This window comes from Centruroides sculpturatus, unplaced genomic scaffold (assembly GCF_000671375.1).
Source record: "Centruroides sculpturatus isolate CEXI.00-Female unplaced genomic scaffold, Cexi_2.0 scaffold1369, whole genome shotgun sequence".
Taxonomy (NCBI): domain Eukaryota; kingdom Metazoa; phylum Arthropoda; class Arachnida; order Scorpiones; family Buthidae; genus Centruroides; species Centruroides sculpturatus.
The window spans coordinates 168,263-180,340 of record NW_019385515.1 but is presented as its reverse complement, the minus strand read 5'-3'; the positions used below and the strand labels follow the sequence as shown (position 1 = coordinate 180,340).

At 28.9% G+C, this 12,078-nt stretch overlaps 1 protein-coding gene across 4 annotated transcripts in view; it reads left to right on the top strand.

The window, feature by feature from the left end:
* LOC111639711 (polycomb protein suz12-like) overlaps window positions 1–12,078 on the top strand; it is a 58,013-nt gene that overhangs the window by 17,740 nt on the left and 28,195 nt on the right. For 2 of the 4 annotated variants that reach the window (XM_023385646.1, XM_023385645.1), the window contains exons 4-5: window positions 2,423–2,515; window positions 7,446–7,544. In XM_023385646.1, the coding sequence (XP_023241414.1) occupies window positions 2,423–2,515; window positions 7,446–7,544 (192 nt within the window). The remainder of the gene's footprint in view (window positions 1–2,422; window positions 2,516–7,445; window positions 7,545–12,078) is intronic. The other 2 variants (XM_023385648.1, XM_023385647.1) reach the window with 1 other exon arrangement.

The following is a 12,078-nucleotide window of genomic DNA, read 5'->3' as shown; positions in this document are numbered from 1 at the left end:
TACGGACTACGGCTGTTTGAAAGGTTTTCTTCCATAAAATTAATCGATTCTAGACTAATTCGACTCAACATTTCCAAAATACGTATAATTTTTTGGGAATAATCCATATAAACTTTGCTATAAACAAAAAATTGTAGGATTACTTACCGAGTGTGCACTGTTCGACGTCGCCATTGCTTAAGCTTGTTTTTGTCACGGAGCAGCGCACCAAACAGCAGCCGTGATTTCTGATGTTATTTTTCTGCGAAAACTTTGTTGAACTTTGGAGACATCATTAATAGAAATAATTTTTATGGCCGTTAAATAAGAAATGTTTCTTTCACAAGAAATGTATAAAATTACAGTGCTGTATTAGACTTACGGTACCTAATTTACATACTGTACAGATGATAGTAAACTCAACTTACTCGCCTAAACTCTCCGTAGCGTGGCGCTGGACGGCAGAAAGTATATATATATAATTATAATAAAGTTAAAATAAATTAAGTTAATATATAATTATATATAAGTACCTAATTTATATATAATACTGCACAGACGATAGTAAACTCAATTTACCCACCTAAACTCTCCGTAGCGTGGCACTGGACAGCGGAAAGTAGTTCGGCTACTCGTCCGCGATGGCAAGTTGGCAATGACGTTTCACCGCGTTTTACATATCCCTTTTAGAGTCTTTATACGAATATTGTCGCAATTTTTCGCCATGTTATAGGGGGATCTACTGTATATAGGTTCCAGTGGCTTGTCATATTTCACAACTATGTTTCAAGACTCAGCTGAAGTATCTTCTCTGCCAGTTAGTGGTATCATTTCATATATATATTTCTTTGTTAAATGCTCTACAAGTTTTATTGAGTACTCATGTGTTGGCACTATTATTTTTATTTGCTTAAGCTCTGTTTGTATTCTTAATATTGGAGCAATGGGTAAATGCCCTTCTAACAAATGATTTAAAAGCAGCTAATTTATATCTAAACAGATCATTTGAATTTGCTGGAATAAATAAAGGAATGTATTTCAGTTCATATGTATGCCCCTTCTTTAAATTTGATTTTAATATCCAAAAAATGGAAGGTTGTGTTGCTATGCTGTTCCACTTTCAGGGTAAGACCATATGGATTCATGTTAATTCTATTTAAAAAAAGGTCTATATCTAAAAGGTTTATTTCACCAAATAATGAGGACATTGTCTAAGTATCTATTATATAATGATATATTCTGGATGAATTTCAACATTATTTTGCTTTCTAGTTTACATATCGCTAATTCACACAGATCCCCAAAAGGGGGCTACCCATCAGTTACTTTCTTTGTTGTTTGTAAGTACTATTGTTGATAAGTATTTGAAGATGAAAAAACTAAGAATTACTATTGTTGAATTTAAAAAGTGATGTATAGCATTAAATATTCTAAAATTTCCTTATGATGCAAACCATCAGATCTTACTTCTCTCAATAAAAAATCTCTTAATGTGCAAAATTGCAAATTCATGGTTCTATTTATATGGAGGGGTAAAGTGACTGAAAATTTAATACTGATATATTCATCATTAACTAATGTAATTTTTTTTAATTTATCAACTAAGTTTTGCAGATCATTGCATGCAAAATCATAACCTTACATGAAATATTGGCCACACATATGTATCTTAGGTTCTAATGGCTTTGTGTGGGACCTAGCTTTATCCACAATAGGTCTCAATTGTTTCCCTGATTTGTTTGTTTTTGCAAATGTGAATAAGCTAGGTGTATCAAAGGATGGTATTGTTGCTGTTTCCAAATTTAAATGTTTTGTTAATGCAGTGTGTGTAAATCGACCATGTTGCTTTGCAATTTGTTGCAGTAATATAATCTTCCAGCTGAGTCATATATGTTGCTTTTTTTTATTAACACAAGGACTTTGGTTGTGTAATTATTAAGACTACATCATTATCTCTGACTATCTTCTACTGGCTAACCTTGTGAATAGTCCTTCTTCTTTATGGTTGTGTAGAAGACAGGATTAATCACAAGGTTTTTACTGGACTTATTTGGTATTGTTGTGTTACTGTCCTAGTGATAATTTAGAATCCTATTAATAAGATGTATGTAATAATTGTACTATTAACGTATATTGTAATGTTGGTAATTGTCACAATAGACTCTGTTTTTTGTATGCTATCCAAGTGATAGTAGCCAATAAGGCCAAAATGCATTCTGGATAAGTTAATTAAATAGGCTGGGTGTGTAATAAGCCTGTTCATTAGTCATAAGTAACTAAGTAGTTTTTGTAAGGAAAATAGATTAGTTCACATAGCTGTTGTGCATTAAGCTATTTGATTTCATTTTTAATTTTGTTAGATTTTAGAATTTATTCTAATGATCTTTTAAAATGAAATCTTTAAGTTTAAACTATTTTTAAAAATTGTTAAATATATTAATAGGTACAGCTGAAACTGTTACAGTAGAAGCAACATTATTGAAAATCTGTCATAAAAAGAGAAAGGACATTTCTTCACCAGTTATGCAAATATCAGGTAAAGAAAGTCATACTTAATTTGAAAATAATGTAATAATAATTTATATAATCAATTATTCAGTTTCAAAAAGAAATATCTGCTTAACCCTTTGCGACCAATATCTTGTTTACATTAATTTTGTAAACTGTCCGAAGGCAATATAGGTCAGTCAGGTGATATTATTTTAAAAATTCACCAAAAATCAAATTATCATTATATTCATATGAAAAAAATCATGTACATTTATTAATATCTTTAGTTTTAAATACATTATTTTTCAATACATTTTATTAGAAAAATTTATATTAAAAAAAATTATATATATCAGAACTGACATTTAAACTTGATAATTCATAACTTTTTGTGAAAATTAACATTGTTTATTTATCTCTTTTTTTGCTGGCAATGAGCCAGATAAATGTAGAATATTGTTCTATACAACTCTAGATAAGATTTATTCATGTATGTTTATTCATTGTGAAATTATCGAACATTTGTTTCAAATTAAAACTTTATAATGCTATCAACTAATATAATAAAATAATATACTTTATTCACTTCAAATCGACAAGAATATAAATTTTTGTAATAAACATATGATTTACCAGTAGTAATACATTTAACATTTGCTGATATTTTAGATAATAAAAAATATATATATAAAATGTCAGAATTGAAGGTAATAACTTGAATATTTATAACATGTTGACTTATTATAGCATAAATAAACTTATTAAAGTAATATTATTGCATGAATATGCTGAAAATGAAATAAAAAATTATCAGACAACAATAAATAGCAAAAAAAGCATTAATTAAAATTTTTTAAGTCAACAAAACACCACCTTGAGAAAAATATGTAAAATAGCAATAGACAAGACAGTGTTGTCAAGTGCTGACATCTGTTGTTGATAAATTTTATAAAAGTCGATTTTTACTAGGGTAACAATGAATCTTTACCCTCTAAGTTTTGCTTAACAATGGGGGGTAATGATCGATCAGTACTTTTGGAAGCAAAGGGTTAATGTTTATTTATATGTGTGTTTAAGAAAAATGGTAAAATTCTCTTCTTCAGCAATACAGGCACAGTGGAGACAGTTGATATACTTCACAGTGGTGACCAAAAGTTTAGCAGCAGATTAATAAAAACTTACATTAGATTCATTAGATGAATAGATGCAATATTGATGATTATTTTTGTTCACACAATGAGTAGTAAACAAACAAATTTAAATAATTTTGTGAATTAACATTAATAAGCTTGATGAACATATAGTACAATGTTATTGTTAATTGTCTACTTCGACTTTACTTATTAATAGGACTTAATACTGGTGTTTAAAGATTGGCACAGCAATGAGAGTTAGTTCAGGAAAGAACAAAATTTCTTTATTATATCACCTGTAGTAATAGTTTCTGAAATACTGGTGTTTAAAGATTGACACAGCAATGAGAGTTAGTTCAGGAAAGAACAAAATTTCTTTATTATATCACCTGTAGTAATAATTCATTGCTGTGCCAATCTTTAAACACCAGTATTAAGTCCTATTAATAAGTAAAGTCCAAGTAGACAATTAACAATAACATTAGAATTTAAGGACAGTAAGGCTTTTACAATTAACATATAGTACACTTCATGCCAGCTTTTATAAATTTAATATAGAACACTTCTGTGTTGCGGTGTTATTAATCTGAAATTTAACAAATTGCTGTTAATAATGCCGCAACATGGAAGTGTCCTATATTTAATTAATAACCTTGATCAAAATATAGCAACATTTTTGCTTTTAACAGAAACATAGACTTAATATATGGTTTTTAAAACATTTTTAGAAATTTTTTGAGAAACTTAATATTTTGTTGGATAACCAAAATTTTTAATTACTGCAGCACATCTTTGTGTCATGGAATCTTCAAGACATTCTCAATGTTCATTGGGTATGACTTCCTATACTTCTTTTATTATTTCAAACAATTTTGTTAGATTTTTTGGTTTTGTCTTTTTTATATCATTGTCATATCATTCCATAGCATTTCAATAGGATTTAGACCTGGAGACTATAGGCTATGATAAAACTTTCACTTGAGTTGCTAATCAGTTTCACAGTTCTGATTGTGTTTTTTGAATCACTGTTGGAAAATCCATTTAAACCAAATTTTTAATACCCATTTTGCACTCTTTTTTACCCTTTTACCCCGTTTCCTCAGTTAGCATCATTTTCTGCCTTTTTCAAGCTTTTGCACAAAATTACAAATGAAATTTATTAAGTTTGGTTTCATAATCAACAGTTAAATAATTTCTAACTAATTTTCCTCCTCATTTAATGTTTGGAAATTGAAATATATGCTTTTGATTGGCTGACAAATTTTAACTGTATATATGTAATATGTTAACAAGATTTGAATTTGAAAAGTACTCCTTTCTAAAAATTTTAAATTTATTGCTGTGATTTATGGGGAGAAAAAGTCAGTTGATTAATGGAGGTTTTAAAAACAGTATAAATAGGTGGTTTTCTTTGACATCTTTACTTTTTAATGAGTTTGCTCCTTTTTATTATATTGTAAATATAACAGCAAAAGCCAAATGATTGTCATAATGTATCAGGCTATTTTTTGCTACTACAGTAGAAACTTGATAATTTGTCATGTTCTATAATTTCTTACCTTCAAAGGAAGTTATTTTTAGATGCTTTTAGACAAATTTTTGATGGAAATCACAACTTTCATTAAGAATGATTGGGAAAGTTAAGAAACCAAGAGCTCTAAAAAATTTTAATCAAAAATTATTGCCTGTTGATTATTATGCCCAAAAAACGCATTGATAGATTAAGAAATTTTACAATCTGATTTGTAATGCTGTTCATATGAAATTATATCTTAAATCTAAAAATTTACCGGAAAAAATTTTTTTAATTATACACAATGCTCCAGCACATCTGTTGAATGACTTAGAAGTTGATAAAGATATAAAATGTGTCTTTTTTCCTCCCAACACAACATCTCTGATTCAGCCCATGGTTCAGGGAGTGATTGAAAATTTAAAGCGTTGCTACTGGAAAATATTTGTTTAATAATCTATTTTTTGTGATATGAGTATGAATTTTAGCAACAATACACTATTAAATATGTAATTCTCGGCATTATCGAACACAGAATAATGTTTAAAGTGGAACACTATCTCTAAGTTGGAACAAAATTTAGCCATCATATGCACTTAACAGAAGTAACAGTGATGAAAACAATGAAATAATAGAGCAAATAACAAACAAGGACATAAACAATGAAGAAGCAGATAATGATGACTAAGACGACATAATCTAATTCTTTACATTTTAATTCCAAGGAAATGTTATCAAAATGCATCGAATGGTTGCAAACAGTAAAATGAGGCAAAAATTCCAAACTTAATCTTAATGTGACATGTGTACAACTTACAATTACAAAGGGATGCAAAAAAATATTTTAAAATTCATGCAATTTTTAAAATGTAATATGTACACACATACATAGAGAAAAAGAACAAGTTTTTAAACATTCTGGCAAGATTGAAAGTATAATGAAGTATTTTTTAAAGTTATATTCATAGTTTTGATAAAATGTTTTTCAAACGTTATTATAAAAAATAGGTTATAAGTTATATATATAGCATTAATTAAAACTACAAAAGTATTTCAAAATGTGTTTTAATTATTGTTTCTAGAATTTTCTATAATTTGTCAATTTCTGTAATTTGTCATCCCTCAGTCCCGATTGTGATGAATTATCAAGTTTCTACTGTATTAATAATTAAATTTTAATTATTAATAATTAAAATAGTAGCAAAAAAATAGCTCTGTAATTATTTGGCTTTGATTAATAACATTGGTTTTGAGATGTTTGTATGTATAGAGCAGTGATCTTCAAACTTTTTGATCACATACTCCTAAGACGAAAATAATTATAAGTTGTAACCCATATATATATATATGTGTGTGTGTGTAGTCAAAAATCAAATTATTTATTATTATTTATTTTAAACAATATAAATACATTTAAATTAAATTACAAATTTACGAACCAAATATCTTACTCAGCTCTTTAAAATATTTTAAAATTTTTTTAAAAATCACCAAACACCTGATGTTGAGAAATGTTTATTAAACATTAACGTTTTTGACCTAATACAATAGACCATCTTCAGATGCACTGGAATGCGAATGTATTTTTAACTTAACATTTAAACAACAGAACATTCAAACACAATAAATAACTAAATATACTAAATGAACTAACACAATAACGATATAGATAATATAATAGAGGCATTTTTATGTATTTATTTTATATTACTTACATCATTATTGTGTTAGTTCATTTAGTATATTTTGATTTTATTTTATTATTTATTTGTTAATTTATCTAGTATTTTGTTTTAAATTTAAATGTAAAAGTGTTTGAACATTCTGTTGTTTAAATGTTAAGTTCAAAATACATTTGAATTTCAGTGCATCTGAAGATGACCTATCGTATTAGGTCGAAAACGTTAATGTTTAATAAACATTTCTCAGCATCAGGTGTTTGGTGATTTTTTTTTTTTTTTTTTTTTTTTAAAATACAAATTTACATTTTGAATTAGAATAATAGTATTTTGACTGTATAGGACACACATGCAATATTTTGAAGGGAAACTTGGCATACCCCCCAAGTATCACTTTGCATACCTCCTGGGGTACATTTACTCCACTTTGGAGACCACTGGTATAGAGTGATTCATAAGTAGAATTCAGTAGTTGTTTCTTGAAAACCATTAAAAATAGAAAGATGTAAGTCAGTGATCTTGATGGATGATCTTGAAAATCAGTGGTTTTTGAGATACAGAAGAAAATAGGGGTTTTTTTGTTTTTTGTTTTGTTTTATTATTTTTTTTTTATTATAAACTCATTCTTGCCTTTTTCTTGGAAAATGACAGAATTTTCATCTAAGAAAGGAAAAACTTTCTCATCATTATCTCAAGATGGATCTCCACAAAATATAAGAAAACGAATGGGAATCGAAGAGAATATTTCAGGTGAGTCAACAGAACAGCTGATCTTGTCTTATATAAGTGCCAAAAAGGAGATTAACGTTCAAGAAGGAATTCTACTGTTGTTGAAATTACAAGCTTCTCCAAATAGTAAATTACAAATTGTTTTAGAGCATTTCGGTAGAATGCAAGCTTGGATTGAAAATATAGACATTGCTTTGATAGATTTTGAATCCAGGTTCTTTGTCCTTGAACTGATAGAGAAAAAGGTTATGTTAAAAGTGATAAATCATTATGGTTATGTTCATAACATAATGACATCAATATAACATAACATAATTTCATCAATTTTATCACTTTTAACATAACCTTATGACCATAAGGTTATGTTAAAAGCGATAAAATTGATGCAATACATAATAATTTGCATAAAAAGTTAATGAGGTTAGAAGATAAAGAAAGAAGAAATAATATTGTAATCTCGGGTCTTGAGGATAATAATAAAATGAACGATAGCTTATTTAAGGTTCAGAAATTTTTTAGTGATAACTTAAAGGTTACAGATATGAACATTAAGCATGCTTCTAGATTTTGAAAATTTAAAACAAATGGAAAAAGATTAATTATTTGTGAGTTGATCAGTTTTGAAGATAAAAAGTATATTAAAATGTTAGTAATTTAAAAGGTTTAAATGTATTAATTAACAAAGACTACTTGACAAATACAAGAACTATCAAAAACAAATGAAGGCTTTACAGTAAAGAAATGTATTCAAAAGGAGCTAGGAATATTAAATTAAAATATAATAGATTAATCAAAGATGATAAGACATTTGTGTGTAATTACAAAGGTGAAATTATCCAGCCAGATGGAGAACAATTTTTTTTAGCAATATAGTTTACAATGATAAACAGTACAATGATGAAAAGGATAAGGATGATGAATATAAAATTCTGTACTTGGATAATAATGATAATATGAAACTTCTATTTTATAATATTGAAGGTTTAAATAATAAATATTGCTTTCCTAACTTCTGGAATCTGATGTACAGAATGGATATGTTCTGTCTGGTAGAAATGTGGCATACATCTCTCTTAATTTATCAATGTTTTCTAATGATTATAAAATTTATCATCAGATAGCTTATAGCTGTGAGGGTCCTGGAAGACCCAGTGGTGAATTAATTGTTGATCTTAGAGTAGATGCAGTCTCTGAAGTTAAATTGATATTTCAGTCACGATTTGTGCTGATTTTACAGCTTGATACTGAAGACTTAACCAATATCCATCTAATAGTGTCATATATTCTGCCTAATTATGATGATGATTTCAAGAATATTTTGTTGCTTATAGAAAATTACATGGAACTAACTTGATTTTGTGTGCAGATTTTAGTGCTATAATTTGATTATTTAGATTATTTATTATTTTTTACTGGTGATCGACAAATTGCCTTGAGTTTTGAAGGATTTCACTGTTAATAATAGAGGAAAATGTCTCTATCATTTTTGTGAAAATAACAGTCTACAGATTTAATAATATGGAAATTATAAAAAAAATATATAATTGTTAATTCAAAAAAGTGATTAAAAAGTTGGAGAAGCATATGTGCATAGTAAGTCAAATGTTGTTTTATTTCATCAATGTGTCATACTGTAAAGGAGTTGAGGGTCATGGAATTTGAACAAAGTTAGTCAGAGAAAATCATTAAATTTAAAACAAAAATTTCTTCTTTTTTTATGATACACAAACTATATTTAAATAATTTAATGTCTTTATCATTTCTGTTATAGTCTGGCAATAGTGTTGGACATTGTATTCTGACATAAGGTTGAAGCTGTTCGGATCTCTGTCGATGTACACCTTATCTTCATAAGTTGTCAGAGGAAAAGTGATTGTTTTTCAATGTCACTGGCGTCATTACTGCATGAGGCCTTCTGGTGGCATTCATAGGCGTTTATGCCCTCAGCAAGTGCTAACAATGTTTTAAGTTGAAGTGCACTTACCATCTGGAATGGGTTGTGACAGATAGTTTGGTTGTATCTGGGCTTGTTTGTGGGGTTTCCTTTTTCTTGCCGGTTGGGAGGCATGATGATGTAGGGTCTGTTGAGTCAGTGGTGAAAGCTGGTTTAAGCCAGTTGATGCTGTTCCTTGCCATTGATGTTGACCTTGAATGTCTTGCTAGAGCATTGAATAACTTTGAATGATCTGTCATATGGGGATTGCAGAGGTCTATATGTGGCAACATACAAAGACATGCGAACAGTTTTGTACATCTCGAAACACAAATGTTTCGTGCATGTTGTGACTGTGTGGTGAAACAGGATGTAATCTTCTCATTCTGCACCAGAGATCAGAGAAAAAAATCAGATGTTTCTATTATACTGTTGTTGGTGTTTACAAAAAATTTTCCAGGCAAGTGTAGTGTTTGTCCATAAACTAGCTTAGCTGAGTGGCATCAATGTCATCTTTATAGTCAGTCAAATCCAGACTGCCTATAATGACAATATTGATGCTTATATGTCCATAAACAAATAATCCTCACTCAAAAAACTTTTTAACACTACATATAATTGAAAATGCTTGTTCTTTTCAAACAAAGACCAACCTTCTTGTATGCTTTGTTCACAACACACACTTAGTTTAATTCTATTGACAACAAAAAATAATAATGGGTTAATTGACCCGAACAAAAAGTTAACTAATTGTAAAGTAGTAACAAAATCAATAATCAAAGAAACTTGTACGTATTTCTAATCATCAAAAATATTTTATCTCCACCTCAAAAAATATGATTTTACAGTAAAAGATACTATTTCCTCTAGTTTATCACCGCCATCGCTCCTACAGCAGTCACCTGAAGCTACTTCTCCGTCGTGGATGTGCCGCTTTTTATTGTACCTCGAGTGCAGCTCCGCACTGTCTTAATTTACATAAGATGTCGTTCCAGGATCAGGCATCGATGCAAACTAACAAGGAGAGCCTACGGCTTTGGGGTAACGGATTTTGATGATCTTTGGTGTAGAGGTAGTACACCATGTGAGTGTACTACCTGTAAAATACTAAAGTGCAATACTCAAATATAATCGAGAAAATCGAACTTAAAGTTTTGTTAGCACTTTATATATAAATTATACGTATTTCTATTCGAGCGTCCTGTGGCAGAGTGGTAACGAGTCTGATTCATAAGCTTGAGTTCTCGGGTTCGATTCTCGCGTATAATTTTTTTTTTAATTCATAAATACTTATAATGTATTTATTTATTTACTCATTCATTTATTTCTTATTATTTATTTATTTTAATTTAATTTCTACTATTCCAAGTCTAATATTTTTATACTTTTGTTGACAATAACGGCGCATTCTTGACACCTATGTGTCAACTTTCCCATCTAATTGTTATCACTAACGGTGACCGATCTAATTCTCACTAGGAGCGTTTTTTCTATCGGAGTTCTTTTTCACTCACTCTTTAACAGTTCGTTTCTAAATTTCGACACGAATAGACGTATTTGTGTAGTAAAACTTATTTTGAAAAATTATTTTATAATCGAAAAATGTCGTCAAGAGAAGCAAGTTCTTCACGTTGTGACGAAAAAACTGTTGATGATACCTTTTAAAAAAGCAGCATTTATTTGTTGTTCTTGGTGTAGACAGAATTTTTGTTTTGAATGTTTTTATCATAAGTATCATTCACGATCATGTACATCTGACAATGATATGTAATTATATAATATTGCTTCAATAAATTATATTCGTTTTTCTTGGTTATATTTGAGTTTTGCACTTTACAAGTTAGTATTTTACATCACTGTATAAAGAGTTATCATCAACAGTTTTTTCGTCACAACGTGAAGAACTTGCTTCTCTTGACGACATTTTTTGATTATAAAATAATTTTTCAAAATAAGTTTTACTACACAAATACGTCTATTCGTGTCGAAATTTAGAAACGAACTGTTAAAGAGTGAGTGAAAAAGAACTCCGATAGAAAAAACGCTCCTAGTGAGAATTAGATCGGTCACCGTTAGTGATAACAATTAGATGGGAAAGTTGACACATAGGTGTCAAGAATGCGCCGTTATTGTCAACAAAAGTATAAAAATATTAGACTTGGAATAGTAGAAATTAAATTAAAATAAATAAATAATAAGAAATAAATGAATGAGTAAATAAATAAATACATTATAAGTATTTATGAATTAAAAAAAAAATTATACGCGAGAATCGAACCCGAGAACTCAAGCTTATGAATCAGACTCGTTACCACTCTGCCACAGGACGCTCGAATAGAAATACGTATAATTTATATATAAAGTGCTAACAAAACTTTAAGTTTGATTTTCTCGATTATATTTGAGTATTGCACTTTAGTATTTTACAGGTAGTACACTCACATGGTGTACTACCTCTACACCAAAGATCATCAAAATCCGTTACCCCAAAGCCGTAGGCTCTCCTTGTAAGTTTGCTTTTTCTTTCATGGTCACTGGTGCTTAGGAGTTTGTCCTTAACAAAAAAAAAAGAACCCCGAAAAGAAAATAATTGAATAAAAATAACGCCCCAAAACATAAAAT